At 24.6% G+C, this 27,956-nt stretch overlaps 7 protein-coding genes across 7 annotated transcripts; 5 read left to right on the forward strand and 2 right to left on the reverse strand.

Annotated features, from left to right (window-relative positions):
• Positions 1-672: 672 nt before the first annotated feature.
• Positions 673-10,983, reverse strand: LOC122849328 (protein PTHB1). Its single transcript, XM_044148020.1, has 11 exons — positions 10,622-10,983; positions 9,478-9,566; positions 8,163-8,427; positions 6,364-6,623; positions 5,853-5,983; positions 3,847-4,024; positions 3,345-3,772; positions 2,984-3,274; positions 2,133-2,303; positions 1,199-1,336; positions 673-946 (listed from the first exon to the last, which is right to left on the reverse strand). Exons 1-11 carry the CDS (start codon positions 10,894-10,896, stop codon positions 719-721), a joined length of 2,454 nt encoding a protein of 817 aa, XP_044003955.1. The 5' UTR covers positions 10,897-10,983; the 3' UTR covers positions 673-718.
• Positions 10,984-12,014: 1,031 nt separating this feature from the next.
• LOC122849329 lies at positions 12,015-14,018 on the forward strand. The gene is made up of 4 exons (XM_044148021.1): positions 12,015-12,171; positions 12,244-12,692; positions 12,776-12,820; positions 12,907-14,018. The coding sequence occupies exons 1-4, from the start codon at positions 12,015-12,017 to the stop codon at positions 13,993-13,995; spliced, it is 1,740 nt and encodes a 579-aa protein (XP_044003956.1). The 3' UTR covers positions 13,996-14,018.
• A 297-nt stretch (positions 14,019-14,315) lies between these two features.
• Positions 14,316-17,455, forward strand: LOC122848067 (pre-mRNA-processing factor 6-like). Its single transcript, XM_044145880.1, has 2 exons — positions 14,316-14,620; positions 14,705-17,455. The coding sequence occupies exons 1-2, from the start codon at positions 14,526-14,528 to the stop codon at positions 17,382-17,384; spliced, it is 2,775 nt and encodes a 924-aa protein (XP_044001815.1). The 5' UTR covers positions 14,316-14,525; the 3' UTR covers positions 17,385-17,455.
• A 754-nt stretch (positions 17,456-18,209) lies between these two features.
• Positions 18,210-20,118, forward strand: LOC122849330. The gene is made up of 4 exons (XM_044148022.1): positions 18,210-18,376; positions 18,449-18,903; positions 18,988-19,032; positions 19,120-20,118. The coding sequence occupies exons 1-4, from the start codon at positions 18,217-18,219 to the stop codon at positions 20,116-20,118; spliced, it is 1,659 nt and encodes a 552-aa protein (XP_044003957.1). The 5' UTR covers positions 18,210-18,216.
• An 838-nt stretch (positions 20,119-20,956) lies between these two features.
• Positions 20,957-21,993, forward strand: LOC122849331. Its single transcript, XM_044148023.1, has 3 exons — positions 20,957-21,007; positions 21,303-21,484; positions 21,536-21,993. The coding sequence occupies exons 2-3, from the start codon at positions 21,328-21,330 to the stop codon at positions 21,991-21,993; spliced, it is 615 nt and encodes a 204-aa protein (XP_044003958.1). The 5' UTR covers positions 20,957-21,007; positions 21,303-21,327.
• Positions 21,994-23,531: 1,538 nt separating this feature from the next.
• LOC122848102 lies at positions 23,532-25,348 on the forward strand. Its single transcript, XM_044145938.1, has 3 exons — positions 23,532-23,900; positions 23,987-24,031; positions 24,119-25,348. Exons 1-3 carry the CDS (start codon positions 23,637-23,639, stop codon positions 25,202-25,204), a joined length of 1,395 nt encoding a protein of 464 aa, XP_044001873.1. The 5' UTR covers positions 23,532-23,636; the 3' UTR covers positions 25,205-25,348.
• Positions 25,349-25,763: 415 nt separating this feature from the next.
• Positions 25,764-27,791, reverse strand: LOC122848105 (dnaJ homolog subfamily C member 1-like). Its single transcript, XM_044145941.1, has 6 exons — positions 27,369-27,791; positions 27,186-27,287; positions 26,893-27,111; positions 26,556-26,800; positions 25,966-26,485; positions 25,764-25,885 (listed from the first exon to the last, which is right to left on the reverse strand). Exons 1-6 carry the CDS (start codon positions 27,513-27,515, stop codon positions 25,814-25,816), a joined length of 1,305 nt encoding a protein of 434 aa, XP_044001876.1. The 5' UTR covers positions 27,516-27,791; the 3' UTR covers positions 25,764-25,813.
• Positions 27,792-27,956: the final 165 nt, after the last annotated feature.

Genomic DNA, 27,956 nt, shown 5'->3' on the forward strand with positions numbered 1-27,956 from the left:
ATACTTTGTTTATAACACAATAATAATAATATTAAATAAATTTTTATATAATTTAATTTCGAAAAACTTTTTCGAAATTTAAAAATTTTTTCAAATCGAAAAAAGGTAAATTTTTATATCGAAAAAAAAAAAAAATAAATGTTATGTAATATATGGATTAATTATTTATTTATTTTATTACGTATATTTTTTATTAAATTATATATTTATTCATAATTTTCTTGGAATAATAAAATAGTAATTTTATTTTTTACGTTGATTTTTTTTTTGCATTGGAAAAACTTAATAATTATGTTTATAATTACAACAGTTAATACTCAAGTTTGTTGGACATATTATTTGCATGTGAAACAGTTGTAAAAATTATATTTTTTTATAAACATGAATAGACGATAAAATATATATGTATACACATTCATTTCCTCAATCATTTCTCGCACGTGATCTTATGGCGTCGAGTTGGCGCTTTCAACCGTCAATTTTCCTAGATATATTTTTTTTTTTTTGAATTACTATTATTATTTTATTTATCGATACACATATGTATATTGTATATACGATGAATTAATATATGCCAAAGGTATGAGAATATATATTTATTATCAAAAGCACAAAATTATACAAACTCGCAATAAAAAAATTAATTTTAAACAGATTTTTTCTATTTAAATTTGTTTATTTGTCAATTTACTTATTTATTTATTATTGAATGAATTAATTATTGTCTTGGTGATGGATTTTCATCAACAACATCTTCTTGTACAGTATCTGTTGGTTTATTTAAACGTTCAATAGCATGAACAAGACGTTTTTTTAATTTAGCTAAATCACGAATTGTTTCTAATTTATTCCAGGATAATTGACGTGTTGATGGTTCACTTTCTGGTTTTTTAGATGTAACACGTAGCAGTGTAAACAATGCAACATCAGCAACCTCTTCCCAGTCCTAAAGAAAAATTTTAAATATTACTTTTTATTATTATTATTTAAATTTTTATAGTTATTTTTAAATGAATGGATTATATTGTTAAATTCACACGATGGAAATACGGCTATTACATGTGTTAATGATTCATATGTAGTTAATGTAAGTATATTTTTTATTTTTTTATTTACTTGTGAATTTAAAAATATTATTCATTTATTTATGTTTTTTTTTTTGAATTGTGAGGAATTATTTATGTATGAATTAACTCACCACGTCGTCTCTCAGCTGTGGCTCAAATCCAATTGCTGATTCTAATATTGAATATTTATCATCACTTATATTTGGACGAATCAAAAAGAGCAATAACTTTACAGCACATTGTAAATTATGAGCTGCATTCTCACGTTCCTTAAATAAAATTATTATGCAATTTTTATTATTAAATTATTTTGACAATTGGAGATTATTTTATTTCAATTTAAAAAATTGACAGTGTTTTTTTTTTTTTAAATTTATTGTTAATTAATTTATTGTAAAAAAAAAAAAATTTATTTATAAATTTTAAATATATTGATTATTAATTTTGAATTAATTTACAAATCTTTTTATTAATTTTTTTTATTGATTTTAAAATAAAACACTGGAATTTAAAAAACAAAAAATAAATATTTATTTTTAAAAATATTTTTACTTAAATTATAGAAATATAAATAAACAAAAAAATTATAAATATATTTTAACAAATACTATACTAAATAATAAATACCGTTAAACAAAAAATTATTAATCCAATTTAATTTACGATGTTAAAACAAGGTGTCTAGAAAATCCCAGCATTTAAATCATTTCAACTCTTCTACCTACTTTATAGCTATCCATATATTTATTTTCAAGCTAAATAAATAAATATAAAATAAAAAAATAACCAGATTACAAGATGACGATATGCAATTAGTTAAAATCAAGTAATTAAACATCATACATATATTTTTTTTCTATAAAAATAAATAAAAAACGAGTTGTTATGAACACGGGCATTTAAATGTTGCAAAATTATCCATATAAATACCCGTGTTTATTTATATAATATTTATAAATATAAAAAAATATATACAAGCATAAATACTAGACTAAAAAATAAAGAAAAATAAAAATATTTAAAAACACAGTAGTTTTATATTTTTAACATTATAATGATAATTACCAACTGTGCTTCTTCAAGTTTATCCAAGTGTGTAAACATGAGGCTATATGTTGATTCCAAAAGTACTGATATTCCACTAGATTCCAATGGTTTAATGCTTTTATCTCTGATACATTTTAATAATCCTTTTTCTATCATTCTCAACTGGTTCGTCAACAGAGTCAGTTCTTTCTAATCACCATAAAAAAAATAGATAAATATTAATTCAAGTAATTTTCGATTTTTGTTATTAATTTTTTTGTCTTTTTGTTGACCAACATTATCATCAACAAAATAATTAATTTTCAATTAATATATTTTTATTAATAAACTGATAAATAGTCAGTTTAAAATAATAATAATAATAATTTATTTAAATAATTAATTGATGCTTTAAATACACTTGGTCAATAAATGAATAATAATTTTATTTATTCTTCAAATGTGACAAGTGTCGATGATTTTAATACGACCATAAACACTCCCAACTATTTAATGAAAATAATAATTTAATTGCTAATTATTAATTAATATTGTAAATGATTTATAGAAGATTTAGAAATTATTTAAATGATGCTTGATCAAATTAAAATTAATTATTCGCAATCTATTTTATATTTACCAATAAAATTCTAAATATTTTATAAATTTATTACATCAATATTAATATTTTTCATATAAATAAATTTATTATTTATAAATAGATCAGCTATTGTTATTAAAAATATTTAAAACCATGTTGTATTATCGGTAGAAAAAAAAATTAAATAAAGATTTAGCAATTATTGATTAAATTAAACAGTGCCAGTTGATTCTAATCACCAAACAAAAATAAATAAATAAATAAATAAATATTATTAATATGAACTTACAGATATACGTTTGACTTGTTGACGACTGACAAAATGAGTATCAATTTGATTCTGTAAAAGTTGCAGATGGTTTTGTCCAATTGATGCAATAATATTTCCAATATTTATTGATGATTTTTTACGTAATCTAGCAATTAATTGTTGCACAACAATTGTGATTGATAATGAATCATTTGATTGTACACGATAACGATTTGTATTTGTACCAGCAACAATTGTCACAATATTATTTGTATTAATATGACGTAATCCAATTGCATTTGATGTTTTTTTTTCAATTTCATCAATGATAAATTCTTAAACAATAAATGCAAGTATACATTAATAAATAGTCAAATTAATTGATAAAATAAATTGTTGCTGAAAATGACGATTGATTTTCTGGTGCTGTTGGTAGAAATATAAGTCTCAATGGTAATTGAATTATTTTTTGTACAACACGTGGTCCACCAACATCTGTTTCATAAACAATTGTCAAATTTGCCTCAGATGATATTGCTGTTTTATTACCCTCAATTTTAATGACTGATTGAATTATTTGTTTGTCACGTAAGACTGAAAAAACATGATACTTATCATGAGCAACAAGTGGCTGCAATACGTCAATGCTTAATTGAACATCGTGAAGTAAAATATAAGATGAAAGTTCAATGGTGATTGTGCATATGTTGCGCTGAATTGTTGGCTCTTCACTTGTTGATTCAATTGGCATTTGGTTTATTGGTTCTAGGGACGTTTTAATTGTTGTAAGTAGCTCTGATTCCATTGTTGCAATTGTTAATTTATCGTCTTGAAATTTAAAAACAAAAAAATTTTAAATTTACTTGGAGTGTTGAGTTGTTTAGAAATTTATATTCGGGTACCTTTTTCTGGTGCAATTTTTGATAATCTACGTAATTCAATTAATTCTTTTTCAGCTTGAGCATAATCAAAACCTCTGCGATGAATTGGAGGAGCAACAAAAAGAGACGGTTCAGCTCCGAGATAGCATGCTTCTAGTTTTCCATCGTCAGATAAAATTACTACAACTCCTTCTAAATTCTTTAAAATAATATAATTATAAATTAATATTCAGTGAGTCAGATAATAATAAATGTCTACTTGTTTATTTTTGAAATAAAAAATGTGAAGGATGATGATCAACTCATCGTCCAACAATTTATTTTAAATATTTTTTTTTCTTCAAGGAATTTATGACCAATCGAAATGAAAAAAGGACTATTCCAAATAAACTATAATATATCTTTGAAATATAATTTTTTTACACGTGTATTTTTTATTTTTATGTATATTATCTTGAAAAATTCGAGCTGGCCATTAGCTTATCGAAAACGGGGTCGAGTGTCGATTGCCAACGGTCTTTCTTGGCCATCCAAGTCTCACGAAAACCCATCAATAAGATTGCATTTTGCTTTCGACTTGTCTCTATCTTGAAATAAAAAAGCTAAAAAAAATTCCATTCGATCGGGACACATATCCAACCATTTTTCACGCTTTTTTATTTTCTACATTTTTTTTTTTTTTAAATGTCTTCTAGAGATTTCGATGACACATCGATAAGTATTTATTTTTTTATATATTTTTTTTTGTTGAATTTATTCGAGAGATTATTTAATAGAATAATATAATTTTTTTTTTTTTCTATATATAGAAAATTCAGGGACTGTTGATAACCACATAACCACAAGTCACAACCGGAAGAAGCAAAAAAGATATACTAATATTATATATATTTGAGAAAAAAAAAATTAAAATGTTGATTGTTTTAGTGTAAAAGATTACGAAGGTCAACTGACAATCTCCCAACTATGATTACGATATATTTTAAACTGTTTTGTAGATAAAAATATATGTACTATTATTATATTTTTTTTTTTCTTTAAAGGTCGACATGGTCATTGAATAAAAAAAACTATACAGCACAAATAGTTGTGTCTATATAATAAATTGCATATAAATTATTTAAACACCTTGTGTTATAATAACAGGCTTGATTATAATTTACACACAAAATACTGCGATTAGTTAATACTTGTTACTAAATTATATAATAATTTTTTTTTTTTTTTCCAATTGAACAATATATACTAAACATGACAAGTTTAAGCTTTCATGAAGCATTCAAAAATATAAATAATATTTTTTTAAATAATTATTTTATTTTGTAAATATATTTTAATAATTAATTTTATAATTACACATTAGACAATGAATTATTTATTTTTAATTTACAATAATGACTGAAGCGTATTTTGCGATTTTTTTTTTATTAATTTTTTTGTCTTTTTGTTGACCAACATTACCATCAACAAAATAATTAATTTTCAATTAATATATTTTTATAACTAAACCGATAAATAGTCAGTTTAAAATAATAATAATAATAATAATTTATTTAAATAATTAATTGATGCTTTAAATACACTTGGTCAATAAATAAATAATAATTTTATTTATTCTTCAAATGTGACAAGTGTCGATGATTTTAATACGACCATAAACTCTCCCAACTATTTAATGAAAATAATAATTTAATTGCTAATTATTAATTAATATTGTAAATGATTTATAGAAGATTTAGCAATTATTCAAATGATGCTTGATCAAATTAAAATTAATTATTCGCAATCTATTTTATATTTACCAATAAAATTCTAAATATTTTATAAATTTATTACATCAATATTAATATTTTTTATATAAATAAATTTATTTATTTATAAATAGATCAATTATTATTATTAAAAATATTTAAAACCATGTTACATTATCAGTAGATGGAAAAAAAAAAAATAATTAAATGAAAAATATTCTGTCAGAGTAAAAAATTATTATGATAAAAAAAATATATAATAAAATAGCATTTTACCTGAAAATTTGCTCTTGCAATGGCAACAGGTGTGAAAGGCAATTGCGCGGACCATTTGAGTGTCGTGCCCTCGTAAACCAGCAGGGTGTCTGTATCGGCGACGACGAGAACCATCAGCTTGCCGTCCGGTTCTTAAACATGCAAAGTATTAATTTTTTTTTTTAAATAATAATAACGAATAATAATGTAAAAATTAAAAAAAAAAAGAATTAAAACTGTCTGTTAAAAAATTATACACAAATAAAATAACCGAGATAATATAAAATGAATAAAAGTCAAAAATGAATAAAGGCATCTACTAAAAGTAACTGTAAAAAATATATATAAAATGAGAGGTGTCACATCAACATCATAAACTTGTTCAACACATGTGATCTGTAAATGACATTCACCTTATAATTAATTATAAGCCATAAATTATATATTTAAATATAACAAAATAAAATTACAGAATTACAAATTAATATTATACATTTAAACTGGTTAAATTATAAATAAATAATTATCTTACCAATGACAAATGCTCGAAAAACCATTGGTGTATAATCAAGCCTTTTGACATATTTAACATTCGAACAATCATCACGAAAACAATAAATATGTTTTTCAGTTAAAACAATTATTCCAATTTCGAAACTACTCAGAACAACTGTCTCAATTCCCAGTACATTTTCACTAATATTATAGATCCAGTCAGGCTCCAATATTTTATCCTCATTTTTCATTTTATTTTCTTCTAATTTTCTGCTAAATTCAGCCATATTTTGGTATCTATTTTTGAAACAATAAAAATTAATTAATATGACAAAGAAAATAATGTCAATCATTGACAAGCCAATTATTTTTCATGCAAATTATTTTTTATCCTCGTATCATTATCATCATCGTCATTATCATCATCGTTGTTGTTTTTTTTTTTTTTTTCATTTTGTTGTTTGGCAACGTCATCACGAGTGATCGTATATGGTTATCCATATATAACTCGGTTTAAATATGAATTATTCATTTTGAATGGTATATGTATATTCTTGTCTATTTCAAACGACTTTAAGTGCACTTGGATTATAAATTATTTATTTATTCGTAAACTTGCACACACGTTTGTTCACAAATCTATACTGTAACATGTCAAGTCATAAATTTTTTTTTTTTTTTATTTTTCTTTAATTTTTATTATATCAGTTTGTATGGTTATTAAATTCTTTTGTATATTTAATTTTTAAATGCAAATTATTGTGTTTATTTCTTTAAAAATAAAATAGATATTATAGAAAATTTTTTTTTATAAAAAAAAATAATAATAGTTACTTTATTGGGCTTATTAAATTATAAATAGAAATTTTTTTTTCTTAATTTTGATTTTATATGTAAATAATGTAATTAGTAATTACAAATTAATTTTTTTGTACAATAGCAATTGGAATGACGAAAAACAAATTCTTTTTTAATAGTTAAAAATTCATTGAAAATTATTTTTATAGCCTAAAAAAAAATATTTCTAAATTAAATTTTCGTGATATTATGTTTTTATAATTTGAATAACACTCAAATATAATTACCTAAAAAATTTTAGAATTTAATTTCAATTATTTTTATTTTTTTTTTTCAATTTTATATTGCCCAATTTTAGTTGCAAATGAAATTCAGCATTTTTCGCTGCAGATCATATATATTTCTAAATGGAATTTTCACGAGATTATACTTTTATAATTTAAACAACACTTAAATAAAATTACCCTAGAAGTTTAAAAATTTAATTTTAATTATTTTTATTTTTTTTTTAATTTTATATTTCCTCTGACTTGCTGACAAAATTCAATTTTTTCATTCATATTTATTTCACATAATAATTATAATAAAATTTGTCAAAATAAAAATACCAATGAAAAGAAAAAATTATTATTTCTATAAATAACTAAATAAATTAAAAAAAAAAATATTCTTTTTATTAAAAAAAATTAATTTATGAAGATAATATTATTGAATTTATAAATTATGAAAAATATATAAAATCAAAGTTTGTCAAGGTGAATAAATAATTTATTTATCAAGATGTACGTAATTAATAGTCAACATGAAAAACACATGTATAATTTTCTAGTCTTAGTTTTCACTTGTGTACAATGAACTGTATTGTATTAAAAATTATTTTTAAACATTATTAATTAATCTACTGGCGCCATGAAATTCCTTTTTTTTTTTTCTCAATTTATTTAATAATAATAATAATATTGATTCAAATGAAAAATATAAAAACTATAACTATAATTAAATAATCTATCAATATTATTTATTATTATTTTAATTTACCTGTAACATTCGAGAATACGCCCTGGACTTGTTGTTATAAAAATATCATTATTAGATATATAAGCAATTTTTTCTGGTAACAATCTGTCTTTTAATGTTTGTGTAAATGTTGGTGCTTCTTGTTCGTAAAATAATAATGTACCATCAATACATTGTACACAAAAAAAATCTCTTCCTTTTACAGCACCAAATGATCCAGACACAAGTGATACAGGAAAACGAGATAATTCATGACTGTAAATTATTTCCAGGACACATCTATCACCTGTTAAAAATTACAATTATTATTAATTATTAAAATTTCATTTTAATTTTTAATTTAACAGATTAAATAATTAAATAATAAAAAAAAAATAAATACTGTCATTATTGAGAAGAGAATTATCTATTTTTTTTTTCTAATCAATTTCTATGTCAAATTAATAATAAAATTTTCCATTCTTCATTTAATGAAAAACAATTAAATAAAAAATAAATTTTAATTTTAACAATCATAAAATTAAATAACCATTTAAAATAAAGCAAAAAAATAATTCAATTCAATTTTTTTAAACATCTGCATTTTTTGTAGAAAAAAAAAACAATAAAAAAAATAAAATAATTAGCTAAAAATTAAGTTAAATCAATGCTCTAAAATAATATATAAAAATAAAAATATTATATGATAATAAAAAAAAATTAATAACGATAACAACAATGTGGGTCACAGACATATTTATTCCGTTAATTCATCACTATACAATAAAGTCAATGATCGGCTGAGATAAATAACGCAAAAAAAATAAAAATAAAAAAATAATAATAATATTGAGTAATTGAATGCGCGTAATAGATACATGTGTGTATAAATTTAACGATATTCATCACAACAAGTATTTTGATATCTCAAGATGTGAAACGATCGACCGGTTGAACCTCCCCTGTTGTCGATCCCTTGATATGGGTCACTGAAACCTTCTCACATGTACACAAATACACATGTAACTATGTCCTCCAACTTTTAAAAATACAAACTTGTATGTTATACTTACTTACTGTTTTTTTTTTTTATTATTTTTATTTATTTTTAAATATACGCGTAAACACTGAAAACATGACAGAGTGTAATATACTCTCCAACACGAAACATACATTAACTGGAAATCGTGCAAGTGTATTTTACTTTATTAATTTTTTAATTCAATTTTTTTCATTTTATTAAGTTTAATTGGAAATTGCTTCTGTTGAAAATTTATTTTTTTTGTATTTGTTATTATTAAATGTAATTAATTTAGAAGTGTAGGTTTTTTTTTTTTTGCATGAATTTTATACTTGCCATGTTCTGTTGATCCTGGTGTAAGTGTTACACTGTAGACTAATAATTTATTGGGTGTTAAAATTCCTAGACGAAGATCTTGAGAACCACTGAAAATTAAAAAAATTAATTATATTACTTATATTAAATAAACAAGGCAATAAATAAATAATCCCATGTATTTTTTAAATATCAATCAACTTCAAGCTTTCATGGAGTTTTTAAAAATGTAAATAATATTTTTTTAAATGATTATTTTGTTTTGTAAATATATTTTGATAATTAATTTTATAATTATACACATTAAACAATGGATTATTCATGTTTTAATTGACAATAATGACTAAAGTATTTTTTGATTTTTTTTATTAATTTTTTTGTCTTTTTGTCGACAAACATTATCATCAACAAAATAATTAATTTTCAATTAATATATTTTTATTAATAAACTGATAAATAGTCAGTTTAAAATAATAATAATAATAATAATTTATTTAAATAATTTATTGATGCTTTAAATTCACTTGATCAATAAATAAATAATAATTTTATTTATTCTTCAAATGTGACAAGTGTCGATGATTTTAATACGACCATAAATTCTCCCAACTATTTAATGAAAATAATAATTTAATTGCTAATTATTAATTAATATTGTAAATGATTTATAGAAGATTTAGCAATTATTTAAATGATACTTAATCAAATTAAAATTAATTATTCGCAATCTTATTTTATACTTACCAATAAAATTCTAAATATTTTACAAATTTATTACATCAATATTAATATTTTTTATATAAATAAATTTATTATTTATAAATAGATCAATTATTATTATTAAAAAAATTTAAAACCATGTTACATTATCAGTAAAGTAAATTATTAATAGTATTCTGTCAGAGGAAAAAAATAAAAAAATAAAAATTATTTATAAAAAGTCATTATTTAAATAATTCTTGTAATTTAAAAAAAATTATTGTAAATTCAAGGTCCCTCTAAATGACCGACATTATTTTTCTTATTTTATTTACATTTTATCTATTTATGCAAATTTAAAAGAAAAAAAACAATTTCCATTTAACTTATTATATGTAAAATATTTTTATTATATAAATTTAATTTCTATTGTAAAAATCATAAATGAATAATTCAATTTTCTTACGAAACAAATTTTCCAACTTTAGTATCAATAATGCAATTGGCAATATGTGCCTCAATAACAAGATCCGTTGTTTTATATCCCGTTGGTGCACCAGTCTCATTATCCCATTCAGATGAAGGACTGTATATTCTCAGGTTACCACTATGACTTGATACAATTACAACATCTTTTTTATCATCACCAAATAATGACACAACAAGAAGACTTTTATTATCAAATGTCTCATTTATACCACACTCAGTATGCCACCACTCTTTTGTACGAAACAACGACATTATTTATTGTTACTATTTCCACTAAAAAAAACTATGTTCCATTAAAAATTTTCCTTTAATGTTCCATTATTAACAATCAAAAAATTATCATCAACACTTTGTAGACATTATATTTTTAATAGTAAATTTTTTACAACCCTTGTTGCGTTGCCATAGAAACGATATCGAAAACACAAACAGTCTGTTGGAATTATTATTTCACTTGAATTCCAAAATTATCCACTAAATTAACAACAATAATAAATAAAATATTAAAATATTTATTTTCAATTTATTTATTTATAATCGTGAATTTAAATTATATAAAATTGTTTTTTTCAAGTTAATTATTTAGATTTAATTTATTTCGTCAAATGAAATTCAAATTGCCGGATGTTCTAGCGACTTGTTGCGGAACAAGTATTAACTACTTTTTAAGGTCACGTGATCAAATTAAATGGCTGAAAAAAAAAAAAATACATAATGCGGCCATATTCATATATGTAATACTACAATTACAGTAGTATTACATATATGGCCATATTAGCAATATATAAATATGTATCATATATATGTATATTATAATTACAATATTTATATGTATATATTTATTACCATAAAGAATATTATATGAATTATTCATTATGACATATGCACATAAATATGACAATTGTTATGTAATTATTATCATTAATATACAATTTGTAATATTCATAATAACATAGATTATTTCATCTATGTATATTTATTACATATTTATATGATTATTTACGTATAACCTAAAAAATAATGTTGAACAATTTTCATTGACTATTCAGGTATGTAAGTAGTTGTTTCCTTAAATTTTTGCTGATTTTAATTAATTTCTCTGTAGTCAGATGAATCAATATTTAATTAGTAATAAAAAACACGTGTTTAGGTTATTTTTTCTTCAACATTTTAATCAACAATTTCTTTATTTATCTTAAAAAAAAAATATACCGACAGGTATTATTAACTATATTCATTTGATTATTAAATTATTTGACATAAAAAATTTAAATTTATCATTATGGTTTTAATAAATATTTAATCAACAATCTTGACAGTCCAATAATATGTATTGTTTATATTTACAGTATAATACAGTATAAGTCGTGATGAATCCTGCAAAAAGAAGACGTATTGAGGAAGATCAACAAGTCTCTGCAGATGATACTGACAAGAAAATAGATCTCATCAACTCTCTTGATAATGATTCACTAGCACAAATATTTATGCTGCTGCCAATATCAGAGAGAATAACTATGGATCAAGGTATAATCATTAAAATATGTATTATTTAGTTTGTTGATATTAGTGTTTTAAATTTAATACTTTCTATTTCAGTTTGTTCCAAATGGAAAGAGGCCTGTCAACTAGCTTGGTATGACATTAAAAAATACAAATGTACCAATGCAATTGTTCGTAGTTATGAAAAATGTATTTTAACACAATCATACGTAGAAAAAGTATTATTCTATTGTGGTGTTTATTTAAAAGAATTAATTCTTTCAAAAATTTGTGACTCAAGTATCATGCCAGTAGTTGCTAAATACTGCAAAAATTTAACAACACTTGAATTTGAAATTATCAGATTTTGTTCTTCTGATACTAGTTACTTTGTTCAAGCATTCACACAGTTGAAGCAATTAAAAATCCTTAAAATACATATATTTGGAGAAAAAATTTACTTCCAGATATTAAATAATCTTTCAAAAGATATAGAGGAAATTCATTTATATTTTACCCTCGCTTTCATATCAGGCTCTGGTATAAACTCAGAACAATTTCTTGAGGTACGTAGCTATCGTTAGCCAAATATTATATTTTTTTGTCATTGATATAAAAGAATACTAACGTTTAAATTTATTTTTCTCAGATACTGAATGCAAATGATGAAAACCCAGTATCACCATCACTTTTCGTAAGTACTTATTGTTAGTCAATAATTATTTTTATTGTCATTTATAAGAACAAAATATTAACTTAGTCAAATTAATTTTATTTCAGTCTTTAAGAGAATTTACCAATCTTCGAAGTTTGACAATACGTTGTCAAAATATCACCGATATTATCCAAGAAATATCAAAAAAAACAACACTTGTTTATCTTGATCTCCAACAATGTCATACTGAAAACGAGATTTTTACATTCAATCAACTTTCAAACTTGGAACATCTCAACATTAAAGATGTATATTTCTGGGATAGCTGTTTTGAGAAGAGATTGATTCCAAATCCAATCAGTGATATTTTCAATACATGCAAAAAGCTAAAACATCTTGATGCACCAGACTTTGATGTTGATTTAGCTGAAATTAAAATGGAAAACTGGGTAAACTTGAGAAACTTGGTATATATATATATTCGCTGGCAAGCTAGTAATGCCATAATCAAAAAAATCATCAAGTATTGCAATAATTTGGAATTCATAAATATTGATGAATTAAATAGTGAATCTATTATAGAATTAACAAAATTAGAAAACCTCAATCACTTAGATTTCGAGATGACAAATATCGATAACGAAGTAATGGTTGCAATTTTAAATAATTGTAAAAAACTTAAACATCTGGTAATTTACGGGAGTAGAGTAGAGGCATCACTTTTTGATGATTTATCAAATTTGCTATATATTGAAAATTTAAATTTGGAATTTAGTAAGAAACTTGGAGATAGTGCTATGATTGCTATTGCTGCAAATTGTAAACTCGTGAAATGTTTGAATATTGAAAATTGTCAGTCCATCACTTCAACTGGTTATACTGCTTTAACGAGTTTAAAAAATTTGAAAGAACTAAACGTTAAACTTAGTAAAAATGTTGAAGACAATTTTATTGTCAAATTAAAAGGAATAAAAATTTTAAATTGTTCTCATTGCAACCAACTGACTGATGCTGGTGTCATTCATTTTATAGAAAATAATCCAGATCTTGAATATCTTAATATCGGTCATATCAGAAATATTACAACTAAAACAATAACTGCTGCAGATGAGGCATCTAAAAATCGTACAAATGATACTTTTTTATCAATAAAAACTTATAAAAGGGTTCTTCAAAAAGCTCTCATCAAATGTCAATGGTTAACTTATGGTTAGAATGGAATTGGAGTATTTTTTTTTTCTCAGCAGGTAGATCTTGTATTTTTTCTACATTTTAACAAAAAAATCATATTTAAAATAATAAAAATTACAAAAAAAAAACATATAAAATTTATTGAAAGTTGATATGTAAAATAATAATAAAATTAAAAAAAAAAATTATAATTCATTTCCTTTTTTTTTTTTTTGCTTTTTTGAGTAAATTTTCAAGTTTTCAAAAGTTTAGTGGGTAAGTGGCTCAGTCTAGTGGTTTTTCATGACATTTTTAGTGGGAAGATGGCTACCGAGTCTGGCAACAGCGCAACACTGGTCTCTAGTCTGCTTGAGTCTGCTCTAGTCTTCTTGGTGAAAACGTATTCAATACGTCGTATTGTCAAAAGAAAAAAAAATATATATAAATAATAATACAACAATATATTTTGTGTGTTGCATACATAATAAAAAAAGACTCATCATTAATTAATAAATAATTATTGATTCTCTATATTTATGTATGTGTAATAAATAAATAAATAAATAAATAAACAATGGCAGTTCCATCAGCATCAATTTCAACAAGAAATAAAAAACATTTTCTTGGTGTACCAGCACCTTTGGGCTATGTTGCTGGTGTTGGAAGAGGGTATGTAAATCTTATCTTATAAATATTATTAAATTGTATTTTATTTTGTTGTTTTATTTAACATTTTTTATTTATTATTTTTAGAGCTACTGGATTTACAACACGTTCAGATATTGGTCCAGCAAGAGATGCAAATGATGTATCTGATGATCGTCATGCACCACCACCAATAAAAAGAGCTAAAAAAAAAGAAGAAGAAGAAGAAGAAGAAGATTTAAATGATTCAAATTATGATGATTTTAATGGTTATGGTGTATCATTATTTAGTAAAGATCCATATGATAAAGATGATGAAGAAGCTGATGCAATTTATGAAGAAATTGATAAAAGAATGGATGAAAAACGTAAAGAATATCGTGAAAAACGTTTACGTCAAGAATTAGAACGTTATCGTCAAGAATGTCCAAAAATACAACAACAATTTTCTGATTTAAAACGTGAACTTGTTAATGTCAGTGAAATGGATTGGAAAAATATACCAGAAGTTGGTGATGCACGTAATCGTAAACAAAGAAATCCACGTGCTGAAAAATTTACACCATTACCAGATTCTATATTATCACATAATCTTGGTGGTCAAACAACAACAAGTATTGATCCATCATTTTTATCATCACCTGGTAGTGGTATGTTAACACCAACTGGTGATTTAGATTTACGTAAAATTGGACAAGCACGTAATACATTAATGAATGTTAAACTTATGCAAGCATCTGATTCAGTTGAAGGACAAACAGTTGTTGATCCAAAAGGTTATTTAACTGATTTACAAAGTATGATACCAACATATGGTGGTGATATTAATGATATTAAAAAAGCACGTTTATTATTAAAATCAGTTAGAGAAACAAATCCAAAGCATCCACCAGCATGGATTGCATCAGCAAGATTAGAAGAAGTTACTGGTAAATTACAAGCAGCTAGAAATTTAATAATGAAAGGTTGTGAAGATAATCCAATGTCTGAAGATTTATGGTTAGAAGCAGCACGTTTACAACCACCAGATACAGCAAAAACTGTTATTGCACAATCAGTCAGACATATACCAACATCTGTACGTATATGGATTAAAGCTGCTGATCTTGAGAGTAAAATAGAAGCTAAAAGACGTGTATATCGTAAAGCACTTGAACATATACCACATTCAGTTAGATTATGGAAAGCTGCTGTTGAACTTGAAGAACCTAAAGAAGCTAAAATATTACTTAGTCGTTCAGTTGAATGTTGTCCAACAAGTGTTGATTTATGGTTAGCATTGGCACGTCTTGAAACATCTAATAATGCAAGAAAAGTACTTAATAAAGCACGTAAAAAGATACCAAATGATCGTCAAATATGGACAACAGCAGCAAAATTAGAAGAAGCTAATGGTAACAAACATATGGTTGATAAAATAATTGATCGTGCAATATCATCATTAAAAGCAAATGGTGTTGAAATAAATCGTGAACATTGGTTTAAAGAAGCTATGGAAGCTGAAAAATCAGGTGCTGTATATACATGTCAAGTTATTATTAAATCAATAATTGGTGTTGGTGTTGAAGAAGAAGATAGAAAACATACATGGATACAAGATGCTGAAACATGTACACAACAAGGTGCATTAGAATGTGCACGTTCAGTATATGCATATGCATTAACAATATTTCCAGGTAAAAAATCAATATGGTTACGTGCTGCATATTTTGAAAAACAATATGGTACACGTAAATCATTAGAAACATTATTACAAAGTGCTGTTAAACATTGTCCTAAAAATGAAACATTATGGTTAATGGGCGCTAAATCAAAATGGCTTGCTAATGAAGTAGACGCAGCAAGATATCTATTATCATTGGCATTTCAGGCAAATGCAAATTCCGAAGAAATATGGCTTGCTGCTGTTAAACTTGAATCTGAAAATTCTGAATATGAAAGAGCCCGACAATTATTAAAAAAAGCAAGAGATTCAGCACCAACACCACGTGTTATGATGAAAAGTGTTAAATTAGAATGGGCATTAAATAATCTTGATGCTGCATTGAATTTAGTAAATGAAGCACTTGAAAAATTTGATAATTTTCCAAAGCTATGGCTTATGAAAGGACAAATTGAAGAACAAAAAAATAATTATACAGCAGCTCTTGATACATATAAACAGGGTACTAAAAAATGTCCAACATCAATACCATTATGGAAGCTATTAGCTAATTTAGAAAGACAAATAAATCCAATATCAACAGCAAGATCAGTATTGGATAGGGGTCGTTTAAAAAATCAAAAAAATCCAGAACTTTGGCTTGAAGCTATTAGAATTGAAATGAAAGGTGGTGTACGTCATATGGCACATGCACTTATGTCTAAAGCATTACAAGATTGTCCAAAATCTGGTATACTTTGGGCTGAAGCTATATTTATGGAACCAAGAGCACAAAGAAAAACAAAAAGTGTTGATGCATTAAAAAAATGTGAACATGATCCAATTGTATTACTTGCTGTATCAAAATTATTTTGGTGTGAGCATAAAATAACAAAATGTCGTGATTGGTTTAATCGTACAGTTAAAATTGATCCTGATTATGGTGATGCATGGGCATATTTTTATAAATTTGAATTATTAAATGGTACACAAGAACAACAACAAGAAGTCCAAAAAAAATGTATTGCTGCTGAACCACATCATGGTGAAGAATGGTGTAAAGTATCTAAAAATATTGCAAATTGGGTATTAAATACTGAACAAATTTTAAATATTGTAGCGAATGAATTGCCAATACCAATTTAATTTTTTCATTAAATATATATTTTTTTTTTATTTCATATAAAATAATAATTAAAAAAAAAAAAAAAAAAAAATATTTGTGTTGTGTGTTTGTGTGTATATGTTTTTCTTTTTTTTCCATCATTTGGTTCAATTGGATTATGTTATTTCATGATCATTTATTAATCGTGAATTTGAATTAGATTAATTGGTTTTTTTTCAAGTTAATTATTTAGATTTAATTTATTTTCGTCAAATGGAATTCAAATTGCCGGATGTATTAGCGACTTGTTGCGGAAAAAATATTAACTAATTTATAAGGTCACGTGATCAAATTAAATGGCAGAAAAAAAAAATTGCATACATGCGTACAATACTACATATATGCACATAGCGGCCATATTAGCAATATATAAATATGTATGTAGTAGTTTATTACATATTTATATGATTGTTGATTTTTATCACGTGTTATAACCTATGAAAAAGAATAACAAAGTTGGACGAAATTTTTTTTTTTTTCATTATCTATTCAGGTAAGTTAGTAAATAGTTGTTTCCTTAAATTTTTGCTGATTTTAATTAATTTCTCTGTAGTCAGATAAATCAATATTTAATTAGTGATAAAAAACACGTGTTTAGGTTATTTTTTCTTCTATATTTCATTCAAAATATTCTTTATTTATTGGCAAAAAAAATATGCATATAGATTTAACTATGTTTATTTGATTATTAAATTATTTGACATAAAAAATTTAAATTTATCATGATGGATTTAATAAATAATTAATCAAAAATCTTGGCAGTCTAATAATATGTATTGTTTATATTTACAGTATATTTACTCATCATAAGTCATGATGAATCGTGCAAAGAGAAGACGTATTGAGAAAGATCACCAAGTCTCTGCAGATGATGTTGAGGAGAAAATGGATTTCATCAATTCTCTTAATAATGATTCATTAGCACGAATATTCATGATGCTGCCTATATCTGAGAGGATAACTATGAATCAAGGTATAATTATTAAAATATATATTATTTAGTTTGTTGATATAATTGTTTTAAATTCAATATTTTCTATTCCAGTTTGTTCCAAATGGAAAGAGGCCTGTCAACTAGCTTGGCATGACATTAAAAAATACAAATGTACCAATACAATTGTTCGTAATCATGAAAAATGTATTTTAACACAATCATACGTAGAAAAAATATTGGTCAATTGTGGTATTTACTTGAAAGAATTGATTCTTTCAAAAGTTTGTGATTCAAGTATCATGCCAATAATTGCTAAACACTGCAAAAATTTAACAACACTTGAATTTGTAATTTACATATATAAAGAAGAACGTTATACTGATCGCTTTCGTAAAGCATTTAAACAGTTGAAACAATTGAAAGCCATTAAAATACATATATATGGATATAACTTTAAATTTCAAATGCTGAACAGTCTTCCAAAAGATATAAATGAAATTCATTTATTTTTTATACCTTATGTATCGCAAGAATCGTTGGGTCTAGACCCAAAGGAATGTTCTTTGGTACGTAGCTATCGTTAGCCAATAATTATATTTTTTTTCCATTAATATGAAAGAATACTAATGTGTAAATTTATTTTTCTTTAGGTAATATCTTCCTATTTATTCTACTCAGTAAAGGTATCACGTTTCGTAAGTATACTTATTGTTAGTCAATAATTATTTTTATCGTCATTCATAAGAAAGAATATTAACTATGTTTAATTAATTTCATTTTAGTCTTTAAAAAAATTTACCAATCTTCAAAAGTTGACAATGCATTCTTGCACTATCAACAATATTATTCAAGAAATATCACAAAAAACAACACTTGTTTATCTCGATCTCCAAGAGTGTAAGACGACAAAAAAGATATTTACATTCAATCAACTTTCAAACTTGGAACATCTCAACATTAAAGGAGTGTCCTTCGAGGATAGTCCATGGCAAAATATTCCAAACCCAATCAGTGGTATTTTCAATACATGCAAAAAGCTAAAACATCTTAAGGCACCAGATTTTGATGTTGATCTGGCTGAAATTAAAATGGAAAACTGGGCAAACTTGCAAAACTTGGCATATCTAAATATTCGTTGGCAAGCAAGTGATGCAATAATTAAAAACATCATCAAGTATTGCAATAATTTAGAATTCATAAATATTGATGATAAAGAAGTAATGGTTGCAATTTTAGATAATTGTAAAAAACTCAAACATCTGGTAATTCACGAGAATGATAGAGTGGAGACATCAATTTTTAATGATTTATCAAAAGTGCAGTATATTGAGAATTTAAATTTAGCACATTCTGGCAAACTTAAAAATAGTGCTATTATTGCTATTGCTAAAAATTGTAAGCTCTTAAAATGTTTGAATATTCAAAATTGTTCCATCACTCCAACTGGTTATATTGCTTTAACGAGTTTAGAAAATTTGAAAGAACTCAATATTGAATCAAATAAAAATGTTAAAGAAGATTTTATTGTCAAATTGAGAGGAATAAAAAGTTTAAATTGTTCTAAATGCAAAAAACTTACTGATGCTGGTGTCATTCAATTTATAAAAAATAATCCAGATCTTGAATTTCTTGATATCAGCGATATCCCGAAAGTTACAATTGACACGATTATTGCTGCAGAGGAGGTATCTAAAAATCGTACAAATGATACTTTTTTATCCATAAAAACTTATGATCATTATCTTTCAAGAGCCTGCATTGAATCTCAATGGTTAGTTTAATTTTAGAATGAAATTGGAGTATTTTTTCCTCATCGTGTACATCTTGTATTCTTTCTACATTTCTACAAAAGAATCATTTTTAAAATAATGAAAATTAAAAAAAAAATCATTATAAAGCTGTTGTATTATTATTTTTGCTAATTAATTGTTCCATTTATGTTGAATTTCGTTTGAACAAAAATATGTAGTTATGGAAAATTAGATTTAAAATAAAATTTTTTAAATAAATTTAAATTTTAAATTTTTAAAAGATGATGAGTTGAACTGATTAAATAATCTTGTGACATAATGAGTCTGATTATAATATGAATTTATATAACATTGATAATTATATGCCAAATAAGCAACAATAAATTGACAAGTCAAGGTAAATTAATAAAGTTTCAAATTATTAATTAAGACTCAAATTTAAAAAAAAAAATTTTTTTTTTATTTCCATATTGTTTTTTTGAGCCAAAAAATTGATGAATAAAGAATAATTTTGTATACCTATTTACATTTCGATTGATAATTTTTTTTTTTTTTGTATTTTTTTTGTTTCACATTGTAAATTTACATATAAGTAAAATATATAAAAAATTTTATCTTCGTCGTTACAATTATCAATAATATATATTTTTAATTGGTTGGTCAACGGAATACTTGAATAATGAATGGCCAATCAATAATGAGCGTTTTTACATATGGCTGCCGAAAATTTCGATATGGCGCCTCCGATAATAGAGCGAACCTAATACTAACAGTCGGTATATTTATCTCCATCTCACTCTCATCAAAACAAAAATAAACAATAACAACAATAAAAAAAAAAAAAGAGATTGATTGATCCTATAATTATTACAAGTAATAACAAAGCTTTTTTTTTTCATTCAAGTAATTTACGATTCAGGTAATTGTTTCCTTAAATTTTTGCTGATTTTAATTGATTTTTCTGTGATCAGATGAATCAATATTTAATTAGTGATAGAAAACACTGCAAAACAAGTGTTTATAGGTTATTTTTTCTTTAATATTTTAATCAACAATTTCTTTATTTATAATCAAACAAAATATATATTTATAACTATGTTCATTTGATTATTGAATTATTAGATATAAAAAATTTAAATTTATTATTATGGCTTTAATAAATATTTTATCAACAATCTCGACAATCCAATAATATGTATTGTTTATATTTACAGTATATTTAACTCATCATAAGTCGTGATGAATCGTGCAAAGAGAAGACGTATTGAGAAAGATCACCAAGTCTCTACAGATTATGTTGAGGAGAAAATTGATCTCATCAATTCTCTTGATAATGATTCCTTAGCACAAATATTCATGCTGCTGCCTATATCTGAGAGAATAACTATGGATCAAGGTATAATCATTAAAATATATATTATTAAGTTTGTTGATATTAATGTTTTAGATTTAATATTTTTTATTCCAGTTTGTTCTAAATGGAAAGAGGCCTGTCAACTAGCTTGGCATGACATTAAAAAATACAAATGTAGTGATGCAATTGTTCGTGGTTATGAAAAATGTATTTTAACACAATCATACGTAGAAAAAGTATTATTTAATTGTGGTATTTATTTGAAAAAATTGATTCTTTCAAAAGTTTGTGACTCAAGTATCATGCCAATAATTGCTGAATACTGCAAAAATCTAAGTACACTTGAATTTGTAATTGTCGTAAATAAAGATGATAGTTACACTGATCGCTTTGTTCAAGCATTCACACAGTTGGAGCAATTGAAAGTCGTTAAACTACATATAACTGGAAAAAGATTTCAATTTCAAATGCTGAATAGTCTTCCAAAAGATATAAATGAAATTCATTTATTTTTGAGATATGCTGAACCGCCACGGATGAAGATATTTTAAAAGCTTGCATCGAATCTCAATGGTTAATTCATTGTTAAAATAGAACTGAAGTATTTTTTTTTCTGCAGGTACTTATCATATTTAAAATAATAAAAATTAAAAAAAAAATCATTATAAATCTGTTATATTATTATTTTTGCTAATTAACTGTTCCGTATTTGTTGAATATTCTTTAAAATAAGTAAATTGACAAGTCTAGGTAAATTAATAACGCTATTATCAATTAAATAAGACTGATTGAAAAAAAAAATATTTTATAAAACATGTTTCGAATCTTTTGTAGCTAAAGAAGAGGGTATTTAATTATTATGCTTATTATTTCTCGTAATTTGTTTGATTGTGTAGTAGTGTTTTACTACATAATACATATATGAAAAAATGAGTCTGTTTCGGGTCGAACCACAGATGTCTGTCGGAGTGTCGGTCCCAGACTGACCAGATTTTAATTCTTTTTATTTTTTAAACAAAATACAATAAGCTGATAAGTTTTAAAAATTACTCTGTTTTTTATGGCTAGATCGTGAGATCATACAATTTAAAATAACATGTGACTAACAATTTGTTTTATATTTTTTTTCAAAATACTTTAAACGACGATTTAATTCATGTACTTTTTAATACCTTTTTTAACAAACTCGAATATTCCCAGACATGGTCAACTAATGCATAGATTTTTTGAGTAAAAATCACGTAACAAATAAAACTATAAACTCAAGTTTCTCTTTGGTAATATTATAGCATATTTTTTAAAACATTATTTGTCAAGAATTAGAGAAAATCTCACATCTGTCAAACAACTGCACTAACGTATTTTCGATACACAGAATGATCGTAAAATCGACAATAAAAAAGTAAATTTATAACTATTTAAAATAAAATAAATTCATGAAAACGTCTTGGACTTTCCGGTCGTAAAATCTATATTTTTTGTTTACACATGGTACTTTTATGCCACCCCTTGGACCACACAAGGCCCAATTTTATGTCTAAAAATCCCACCACCAACACATATAGTTTTTTACCCTCTCTTGAAGTAATTTTTGACCAATTAAAATTAATTTTTAACTAAGTATACACCCATTTTTTGGACTTGACAATTTTCAACAAACTGAGAAATCAGTTGCTCTCCAACACTCGTTTACGTTACATCTCTAATTAATATTGATTCGCGTACAACGGGATTTCTTTATACTATATAAAGTATATTTACTCATGAATCGTGATGAGTCGTGCAAAGAGAAGACGTATTGTGAAAAATCAACAAGTCTCTGCAGATGATAGTGAGGAAAAAATTGATCTCATCAACTCTCTTGATAATGATTCATTAGCACAAATATTCATGCTGCTGCCTATATATGAGAGAATGACTATGAATGAAGGTATAATCATTAAAATATAGATATATTATTTAGCTTGTTGATATTAATGTTTTAAATCTGTTATTTTCTATTTCAGTTTGTTCCAAATGGAAAGAGGCCTGTCAACTAGCTTGGCATGACATTAAAAAATACAAATGTACGGATACAATTGTTCGTAGTTATGAAAAATATATTTTAACACAAACATACGTAGAAAAAATATTATTCAATTGTGGTATTTATTTAAAAGAATTAATTCTTTCAAAAGTTTGTAAATCAAGTATCATGCCAGTAATTGCTGAACACTGCAAAAATTTAACAACACTTGAATTTGCACTTCTCGAATATGGGGATGATAATACTCATCGCTTTGTTGAAGCATTTACACAATTGGAGCAATTGAAAGTTGTCAAAATACATTTATCTGGCTTTGGCTTTCAACTTTATATGCTGAATAGTCTTCCAAAAGATATAAATGAAATTCATTTATTTTTTAGACCTTTTGAAGCGGCAAAAGCGTTAGGTCTAGACACAATGCAATGGTTGATGGTAAGGAGCTATCGTTAGCCAATAATTATATTTTTTTGTCATTAATATGAAATAATATACTAACTTTTAAATTTATTTTTCTTCAGTTAGTATCTACCAGTAAAAAAAACTCAGTAACACCATCACGTTTCGTAAGTACTTATCGTTAGTCAATATAATTATTTTTATTGTCATTCATAAGAAAGAATATTAACTTTGTTAAATTGATTTTGTTTCAGTCTTTGAGAAAATTTACCAATCTTCGTAGTTTGACAATACGTTCTTACGATATCACCGACATTATCCAAGAAATATCAAAAAAAACAACACTTGTTTATCTCAATCTTGAAAGAAGTATTTGTACAAATGAGATTTTTACATTCAATCAACTTTTAAACTTGGAACATCTTAACATTAAGGACGTGTCCTTCAAGGATAGTCAATCAGAAAATATTCCAAGTCTACTCAGTGGTATTTTCAATTCATGCAAAAATCTAAAACATCTTGATGCACCAGATTTTCATGTTGATCTAGCTGAAATTAACATGGAAAACTGGGTAAACTTGAAAAACTTAGTATATTTAAATATTCGTTGGCAAGCAAGTGATGCAATCATCAAAAAAATCATCAAGTATTGCAATAATTTAGAATTCATAAATACTTATACATTTAACAGTGAATTTATTATAAAATTAACAAAATTAGAAAACCTTAATTTTTTAAAATTTGATGATATGACAAATAGTTTTAATAAAGAAGTAATGGTTGCAATTTTAAATAATTGTAAAAAACTTAAACATCTGGTAATTTCCGGGTTTCATATAGAGGAGGCATCAATTTTAAATGATTTATCAAAATTGCAATATATTGAAAGTTTAAATTTAGCATTTTGTTGGAGCATTGAAAACAGTGCTATTATTGCTATTGCTAAAAATTGTAAGCTCTTGAAATGTTTAAATATTGAAGGATGTTCTATTACTTCAAGTGCTTATATTGCTTTAACGAGTTTAAAAAATTTGAAAGAGCTCCATGTTCAATCAAATTATAAGGTCAAAGACAATTTTATTGTCAAATTGAGAGGAATAAAAAGTTTAAATTGTTCTGGATGTGAAAAACTTACTAATGCTGGTGTCATTCAATTTATAAAAAATAATCCAGATCTTGAATTTCTCAATATCAGCGACACAAAAATTACAATTAATACGATTGTTGCTGCAGATGAGGTATCTAAAAATCGTACCAATAATACTTTTTTATCTATAAAAACTAACAATCCAGATCTTAGAAAAGCTTGCATTAAATCGCAATGGTTAATTTATTGTTAAAACGAAATTGGAGTATTTTTTAATAATAAATTGAAGAACTCCCAATGGGATTTTTCGCATATAATAATTCTCCAAAGAATTATCTATAGATTGCAAAAAAAAAAATCTAAATAAGTTGAAAAATAAAAAAGTTCAGGCTGCCTACACCCCTAAATCTTAATTAATTAATATTAAAATAAATATAAAATAATAAAAATAAAAAAAAAAACATTATAAAGCTGTTGTATTATTATTTTTGCTAATTAACTGTTCCATATTTGTTGAATTTTCTTTAAAATAAGTAAATTGACAAGTCCAGGTAAATTAATAAAGTTATTATTAATTAAATAAGACTCATATTGAAAAAAATAAATTACATCTTTAATGTAGAATATCCATGTATTTCGATATAATTTTTTTTTTTTTATATGTACATTTATTTTATCATTTAAATAATTAATAAATTTTTCAAAGACAAATTGTCGGTCCAAGAGAAAAATAAAAATATATTTAATTAAAAATAAAAAATATTGTGCTGTTATTAATTTTTTCTTTTTACATTTTATAGGAATTTATTTACTTTTTTTTTTTCATTTTAAATTTAATTTTTAGTTGTTATTTGGCAACTTGTTATTGAGGTGGTTCTTTTTGTTTTTTTTTAACAAGCTCAACCAAGTGACGATATCGAACTTGACATTCTTCCTGTTGATTAGAAAAAAAATACAAAAATATAATTATCAAATACACCAAAACATTATAAATTAATAAAAAATAATAATAACCTTTGTTTTTCCTTCAACAAAATGTGATATTTTTTCCCATCTATCACCACTTGTATTTTTAGGATATTTAAGTAATGCAGCTTCAAGTAATTTCTGTTGATCTTGACTCCACTCAGATGTATCATTTGTATCAGCACGTGTTTTAATTTTTTTTGGCTGTTCATCAATGACAACCTCTTCATTTGCTGGACCAGGTTTTAATCCTTCATCTTTAACTTTTTTAGCCATATGTGTTACTTCATTGACTGTTCTTGACATTGTTTCAGCAATTTTTTCCCATCTATCTGGTGTACCACCTGGATATTTTTTAACTAATTTAATAAGTTCTAAAATATCATCATCTGTCCATAGACCACCAGTTAATTTTAATTTATCATTTGTATTATTATTTGATCTTGGTAATTCTTTTTTATATGAATTTATTGTATTTACACTTTGTTCTTGTGGTGTAAAACCTTGTCTTCTTCTTCTTGGACCACGTGGTACTGGTTCTGGTTCTAGTTCTTCATTAGCTTCAGCACTATAAAATAAACATTTCATTTTTTTATCAGCAATTATATTATTATTTTTTTAATTATTATTAAACTTACAGTGCTGCTTCTTCTTCTTCTTTTTTTCTTCTTTTTCTTTCTTCAAGCAATTCTTTTAATGCTCTTATTGCTGATGGTATACCAACTATTGAATAAAATGTCCAGCATGGAAGTTGAAATGGCAATGTATTCCATACACTTGGTGTTGGTATTTTTTCAAGTATCTCAGCTAAATCTGGTACTTCCATTTTACCTTTTCTATTTTTTTTTTGTAATCTTTGTAGCTTACTTCCCAGTACTTGTTCCTATTTTTAAAATAACAAAATACACAATATATTAATTAAAATTAATTATACAATTTACTTAATTTTGTAATGACAATATCAACTAAACTAACATATGTGTAACGTTTTTCAAAATAAGCTGCCCAACCAACAAGATATTGTCCAATGGTTATAACAATAAATAATATAACACTCATTTCCAATAATCCCATTTTTCGTACATGACGATAATAATATACAGCTGATCGCCAATTTGGTAGTCCATTTATCAGGACATTATCATAATGTTTACGTTTCTCTGAATCTTTCAAGACATCATAAACAGACACCAGCTAAAATCATCAAAATTTAATTATAATTTTTGCTCCATTTTATTTGCCTTGTGATGACAGATTTATCAACTTACATTTCTAAATTGTACATCAGCATCTGGAGCACTATTCTTGTCTGGATGCAGCTGTAGAGATAATTGGCGAAATGCCTTTCTGATGCTACTGCTGTTTGCATTCTGTAAAATTAAAGATTTTTTTATCAATGAAAAGTTTGATTATTAATTTTGATAATTTTAAAAATAGATAGGTATATTTACTTGTGGTACACCAAGAAGTTCATAGAAATTTTGGTTAACTTCTTCAACAACATCAAATACTTCTAATTCTTCAGTATCCCATGCAAATGTCTGTTTACATATGGTCAATAACAAAAGTGCCGAAATAATATTTAACAAAAAATTCATTTTTATAGTTTGATAAATAACAACACATTACACATTAAAACAAATAAATAATTATTATATTTGCTATATTTTGGTCCACAATTTATGATATTTTAATGAATTTAATTTAATTTAATTTAACATTTATTTTATAATATTTAAAGTTGAAAAAAAAAAAGAGTTGTCAATGTTAATTTATTTGCCACATTGTCAGATGTCGGTTGATACTTGGACAACTCCACGTCTCTTCCACATAGTACACATAAAAAAAATTTTACAACTTGTTTTCCGGGGGGCTTTTTCATTAAATTATTGTTATTATTTTTATGAATTAATGAATTTTATTCCATTGGGTATGTAAACAAGTGCAGACGAGAGTCAGTGAAATTAAATATCGATTGTCGGTAAATTAGAAATACCGGGAATATTTGAATTTAAAATGGAATATTTCGATTAATCAAA

Source organism: Aphidius gifuensis, linkage group LG2, assembly GCF_014905175.1.
Source record: "Aphidius gifuensis isolate YNYX2018 linkage group LG2, ASM1490517v1, whole genome shotgun sequence".
NCBI classification, from domain to species: Eukaryota; Metazoa; Arthropoda; class Insecta; order Hymenoptera; family Braconidae; genus Aphidius; species Aphidius gifuensis.

What these genes read in the sequence shown, in the direction of transcription:
- LOC122849328 (XM_044148020.1), bottom strand. Translation starts at nt 10,896, where the DNA reads ATGTCGTTGTTTCGTACAAAAGAGTGGTGGCATACTGAGTGTGGTATA. An exon ending in AAAAATTGCACCAGAAAAAG is followed by an intron (nt 3,773 to 3,846) that starts GTACCCGAATAT and finishes TTAAATTTCAAG; the next exon opens with ACGATAAATTAACAATTGCA. An exon ending in AACTTGAAGAAGCACAGTTG is followed by an intron (nt 1,337 to 2,132) that starts GTAATTATCATT and finishes ATTTTATTTAAG; the next exon opens with GAACGTGAGAATGCAGCTCA.
- LOC122849329 (XM_044148021.1), top strand. Translation starts at nt 12,015, where the DNA reads ATGAATCCTGCAAAAAGAAGACGTATTGAGGAAGATCAACAAGTCTCT. An exon ending in GAGAATAACTATGGATCAAG is followed by an intron (nt 12,172 to 12,243) that starts GTATAATCATTA and finishes TTTCTATTTCAG; the next exon opens with TTTGTTCCAAATGGAAAGAG. An exon ending in ACTCAGAACAATTTCTTGAG is followed by an intron (nt 12,693 to 12,775) that starts GTACGTAGCTAT and finishes TATTTTTCTCAG; the next exon opens with ATACTGAATGCAAATGATGA.
- LOC122848067 (XM_044145880.1), top strand. Translation starts at nt 14,526, where the DNA reads ATGGCAGTTCCATCAGCATCAATTTCAACAAGAAATAAAAAACATTTT. An exon ending in GTTGCTGGTGTTGGAAGAGG is followed by an intron (nt 14,621 to 14,704) that starts GTATGTAAATCT and finishes TATTATTTTTAG; the next exon opens with AGCTACTGGATTTACAACAC.
- LOC122849330 (XM_044148022.1), top strand. Translation starts at nt 18,217, where the DNA reads ATGATGAATCGTGCAAAGAGAAGACGTATTGAGAAAGATCACCAAGTC. An exon ending in GAGGATAACTATGAATCAAG is followed by an intron (nt 18,377 to 18,448) that starts GTATAATTATTA and finishes TTTCTATTCCAG; the next exon opens with TTTGTTCCAAATGGAAAGAG. An exon ending in ACCCAAAGGAATGTTCTTTG is followed by an intron (nt 18,904 to 18,987) that starts GTACGTAGCTAT and finishes ATTTTTCTTTAG; the next exon opens with GTAATATCTTCCTATTTATT.
- LOC122849331 (XM_044148023.1), top strand. Translation starts at nt 21,328, where the DNA reads ATGAATCGTGCAAAGAGAAGACGTATTGAGAAAGATCACCAAGTCTCT. An exon ending in GAGAATAACTATGGATCAAG is followed by an intron (nt 21,485 to 21,535) that starts GTATAATCATTA and finishes TTAATGTTTTAG; the next exon opens with ATTTAATATTTTTTATTCCA.
- LOC122848102 (XM_044145938.1), top strand. Translation starts at nt 23,637, where the DNA reads ATGCCAGTAATTGCTGAACACTGCAAAAATTTAACAACACTTGAATTT. An exon ending in ACACAATGCAATGGTTGATG is followed by an intron (nt 23,901 to 23,986) that starts GTAAGGAGCTAT and finishes ATTTTTCTTCAG; the next exon opens with TTAGTATCTACCAGTAAAAA. An exon ending in CAGTAACACCATCACGTTTC is followed by an intron (nt 24,032 to 24,118) that starts GTAAGTACTTAT and finishes ATTTTGTTTCAG; the next exon opens with TCTTTGAGAAAATTTACCAA.
- LOC122848105 (XM_044145941.1), bottom strand. Translation starts at nt 27,515, where the DNA reads ATGAATTTTTTGTTAAATATTATTTCGGCACTTTTGTTATTGACCATA. An exon ending in AACTTCTTGGTGTACCACAA is followed by an intron (nt 27,288 to 27,368) that starts GTAAATATACCT and finishes TTAATTTTACAG; the next exon opens with AATGCAAACAGCAGTAGCAT. An exon ending in CTGATGTACAATTTAGAAAT is followed by an intron (nt 27,112 to 27,185) that starts GTAAGTTGATAA and finishes TGATGATTTTAG; the next exon opens with CTGGTGTCTGTTTATGATGT.